Source organism: Alosa sapidissima, chromosome 13 (assembly GCF_018492685.1).
Source record: "Alosa sapidissima isolate fAloSap1 chromosome 13, fAloSap1.pri, whole genome shotgun sequence".
NCBI lineage: Eukaryota > Metazoa > Chordata > Actinopteri > Clupeiformes > Clupeidae > Alosa > Alosa sapidissima.
In genome coordinates, this window is record NC_055969.1 from 20,775,869 (window position 1) to 20,780,111 (window position 4,243).

Genomic DNA, 4,243 nt, shown 5'->3' on the forward strand with positions numbered 1-4,243 from the left:
TCTGATTCTTGAACACTTTTATTTTGAAAGCAAAGCACAAAGTATACAAAACAGATCCATCATTTACAACACAGCAGGTCATCTAAATGCAACTATATTATCACTTCTGGAGGACATCCGAGTTACATTAAAAACACGATTAGAGATTTATGACATGTTACTCTGTGTCAATGCTCCTTCCACATGCAGTGTATGAAAGTTACCCATGGACAGTATTTGCTGTTTGCTTTGCAAAGTCATGGTTGATTATATGGTAGATTCATGGTAAATTGTAGATCATTCAGAAATTCAGAATCAGAAATCAATCAGAAATTGTAACAGAATATGCAGAATAATAAATAAACACCATACATAAATAAATAAATAAATAAAAACAAAGGAACTTCAGCCCACACAAAAATTCCATAAATACAAATGAATAAAATGACATCCACAGGAATTCAATATGAACTTCTACTTAACTTGCTGTTAGGTAATACAATTTGTATTTACTATGACAAATTAAATTTCCCCAAATATAAGGTTGGAAATCCATCCCAGTGAGTTTAAGGACTCTGTTCTGAACCCTTCAACTCTGCTCAGGTTTTTAAAAAACACCCAGACTAAAGGCTGCACATTGTACATACTGTCTGGGTGTTTGGTATATAGTGGCAGAAATGGCCATTTCACACAAGTGTGAAAGACGTCAGGCGGTCCGGGACATCCTGACTCTGGCACATGTCCACTCGCTGTCCATCAGTGTAAGACGTACTGATGAAGTAGCCTTTATACTTCACTGACTCGAAGCTGGTCACTGTTTGTCCAGAGACCGTCTTGTTGAACAGGAATCGCTTCATGTCGCCACTGATGCTCTTCAGGTCTTCCTTTTTCACCACCTAAAAACACAAAAGAAAGTATTTAGATAAAAAAAAGTTCCACATTGTTTCTGATTGCCAGTCTGGTGTTTCATGGGAGAGGACAGATCATATGGAAAGAGGGAGCCGTCACAGGACCACTCAGATGTGGATGTTTGTTGTTTTATTTCAGTGCAGCAAAAACACTAACGTTTCGATGGAATATGATAGATAGATAGATACTTTATTGATCCCCAAGGGGAAATAAAAGAATTAGTTAGTCCATCTGGGAAGATGGAATACCTATCGGAATGTTAGAAGATCTGGGAAGATGGCATACCCATGGAAACGTTAGCTGTACTGAGACAACAAACATCCACGTCTGTGTGCTCCGATGATTTCACTGAGCTTGTGAGATACACCACAGACATGAGTCATGACAACTAAGTAAGAAGAGAATATAATGTCTTCTTATATGTCAGGCACAGTGATAGCTGAATGTGTGTTGTGTTTGAATTTACTGTACCTCTAAGCCTAGAACAGGTTTCCCAGAGGAAGACGTGCATGAGAGGTAGAGGTCTTCTCCCACCCCCAAGGCAATAGGTCGGCCTTTGTCAGGTGTGACCGAGGGTTTGTATGTAGTCAGTTCCAGTTGGACTGCAAGCCAAAGAGGAAACAGGTGTTAAAAGCTTTGAATGGCCACTGAACATGCCACCCACTTCACCAAGTCAAGATGAGTAAAGAGTAAAATCAACACTGCTTAACCAAATTCACAGAAATGTTTTACAAAACAACACTGACAAATAATGACATGAGCTGTGCCGTCCTACGCAACGTAGGTTACATGTGTACAATAAAGACCAAAACATTAAAGAATCATGCTTTGTAAAACTACTATGACTTTCAGAAAGACTGTGAGGTTGGTACCAGTGGAACCGGGTTCCGTGTGATGCGTTCTGCTGAGTACTCACCCCTTCTGCTCTTGTTCCCACTCTGGAGGGTGATGGCCTGCAGCTCCGTGGTGATTCCTTTACTTAGAACCAGGAACTTGTTTCGAACATCACAGATGAAGGACTTTTGCTGCGGTTGTTCAGACGAGTCATAGTGGTCAGCAGCATTTGTTGTTTTTTGATGGACTGTTGGTGTCACATACTCTGAAAGATGATGAGTGGCATATGATGAGATGTATCAAGGCACATCACTGGAAAACTTAGTTAGCAGATACTGTATTTCTAGAGCCCTTATGTTCTAGAATGATTTGCTTGGAATTCCTTCTTTCAGAGGCTCAGCTAGTGTTTACTGTTCATCTATATCTCATCTTCCTCAGATCAAGGTGCTAGTACATTGTAAGAAGACCTGCTATTGAAATCTCTGGGGTTTATTTTTGAATTCACAATCTTTTGAAGGCAAGCTTTGGAGGCGCCAAAAGTCAAATTACCTTCCACCACATTCTCAAAGAAAATGTTGCACAGCTCCTCGTCTGAGAATTCAGTGCCCTGCAGCTTCTGGGTTTTCTTTAAACGGTGCAAGGCAATGACGAGGTTTACCACCTGCCGCATGTTATGAGGCTCATCAACCACCTCTATGTCGATTCCTGAATGTTGGTCACACTCTGCATCGTGTTCTTTGATCTGAAAAAACACACATACACACATTAGCTACAGAATACACAAACATTAGTCCACAGATTTATTAATTTTGTAAATATGAATTTCAATAGCTGGCATCAGTAACAACAATAAGGTGTCATACTGATAGCCTACATTAATTAGAAAGTCTGTATTTGTGTGAAGACATTAAATGACTCACCTTGATCGTTGATTCAGCTTCCACAGAGTCGGGTTTGTAGCTGTTGCAAAAGTAAAAACAATGTCCATTAAGGTGTAAAATGCAGGGAAGAATTAAAAAGTGAAATAGATATTAGAGTGAAATTATATTAGCTACTTTAGGCTACATGCATTCCAGGACCACTCTGATATTTGAGGATTATTGTAGCGACAAACATGGGTATCTCAAGCTAACAAGCCACTTATCTTGAGATGTTAATTACAAAAATGGTTATCTTGTGAGAACCCGTTACATATATTGAGATCTCAAGAAAAAAATATAGGTGTCCTCTAGAGACTTTTGTAAACAAACTCTAAACAATATATGTATGTTCAATTTTGCATTAAAGATATATCTAACCTTTCCAAAGCTGCAGCCAAATTGAAATACACGTCAGCCATTATGCTAAAAAAAATGGAAAAAGAAAAAGTTTAATCTCCAAACAACTGTGACATTAGGATTGTTAATGTATAATAATGACATCTCAATTTGTCATAATGTCATCTTACCGGTTAGTAGGATGAGGATATGCTCCTTTAGATATTTCTTTTTATATGTTGATGAATCGTTGTCTCAGAATGTTCTGAGTATCACACACAGAGTCTTGCTTTTATAGGATTGAGCTGGCAAACCCCTGAAGTGAAAAAAAAGTCAAAAATTGCAACATCTTTTTAATAAGCCCATACAACTCTTACGCAATTACAAGAGGAAGTATTAATGTTGCAATAGCTGTATGCACCTTAAAAGTATTTTAAAAGATTTACACAGAACTTTTACACGAAGATTAAACATAATCTTCATCGCACCTTATACCTGAACGTGTTGCCTCAGGTGTGTTTGAATGCAAAATAAGCAATTGTATAAACATTCCCCCCTTTCAAGTCAGAATTTAGTAGATGCACTTGTGGTCGCAATTAAAGCATGGAGTCTGCGTGGATAGGTCCCAATTAGTCTTGCACATCTGAATACTGCAATTTTACTCAATTTTTCTTTGCAAAACTACTCAAGCTTTGTTAGGTCATGAGGGGATTGAGTGTGAACAGCTCTTTTCAAGTCCAGCCACAGATATGAGGTCTGGGCTTTGACTTGGCCACTCCAGAATTCACCTTTTTGTCTTTAAACAATTTCTGTGTAGTTTTCGCTGTATGCTTCGGCTCTTTGTCTTGCTGGAAAGTAAATCTTCCTCTAAGTCGCTTCTCTTGCCAACTGAATCAGATTGTCCTCCCGGCTTCCCATATGTTTTGCTGAATATTTATGCAATTGCTTATTTTGCATTATATTTTTTAATTTTTAATTAACATTACTGTGTAGAAATCTGCTGTTACTTTGACATGAATGAGGGGTTTCTTGTAAATTATTGTAAAAAAAATGACAAATTAAATTGATAATGGAATCATCATTCCATTTCTAAAAGCAGTAAAAGGGGAAATATCCAAGCGGGTGAATACTTTTTAGGCATTGTAAACTGTAACTGTAAGGCTTATTTACAGTTTTTTGTCTGTCAATTAATAAGTGTTGTCTCTATCATATAAACAAACATATGAAACAAATTAAAAACTTAATTTGAACTGGAATTTGACACT

General features: G+C 37.6%; 1 protein-coding gene across 2 annotated transcripts; it reads right to left on the reverse strand.

Moving 5' to 3' along the window:
• Positions 1–3,828, reverse strand: LOC121679779 (interleukin-1 beta-like). 2 transcript variants are annotated; one of them, XM_042058807.1, is made up of 7 exons: positions 3,170–3,828; positions 3,021–3,065; positions 2,643–2,682; positions 2,272–2,464; positions 1,805–1,987; positions 1,360–1,490; positions 1–875 (listed from the first exon to the last, which is right to left on the reverse strand). In XM_042058807.1, the coding sequence occupies exons 2-7, from the start codon at positions 3,059–3,061 to the stop codon at positions 666–668; spliced, it is 798 nt and encodes a 265-aa protein (XP_041914741.1). In that variant the 5' UTR covers positions 3,062–3,065; positions 3,170–3,828; the 3' UTR covers positions 1–665. The 2 variants fall into 2 exon arrangements, with proteins under 2 accessions (XP_041914741.1, XP_041914742.1); XM_042058808.1 differs by lacking the exon at positions 3,021–3,065.
• Between the last annotated feature and the right edge of the window lie 415 nt (positions 3,829–4,243).

What these genes read in the sequence shown, in the direction of transcription:
- LOC121679779 (XM_042058807.1), bottom strand. Translation starts at nt 3,061, where the DNA reads ATGGCTGACGTGTATTTCAATTTGGCTGCAGCTTTGGAAAG. An exon ending in AAGCTGAATCAACGATCAAG is followed by an intron (nt 2,465 to 2,642) that starts GTGAGTCATTTA and finishes GTGTTTTTTCAG; the next exon opens with ATCAAAGAACACGATGCAGA. An exon ending in CTTTGAGAATGTGGTGGAAG is followed by an intron (nt 1,988 to 2,271) that starts GTAATTTGACTT and finishes ATCATCTTTCAG; the next exon opens with AGTATGTGACACCAACAGTC.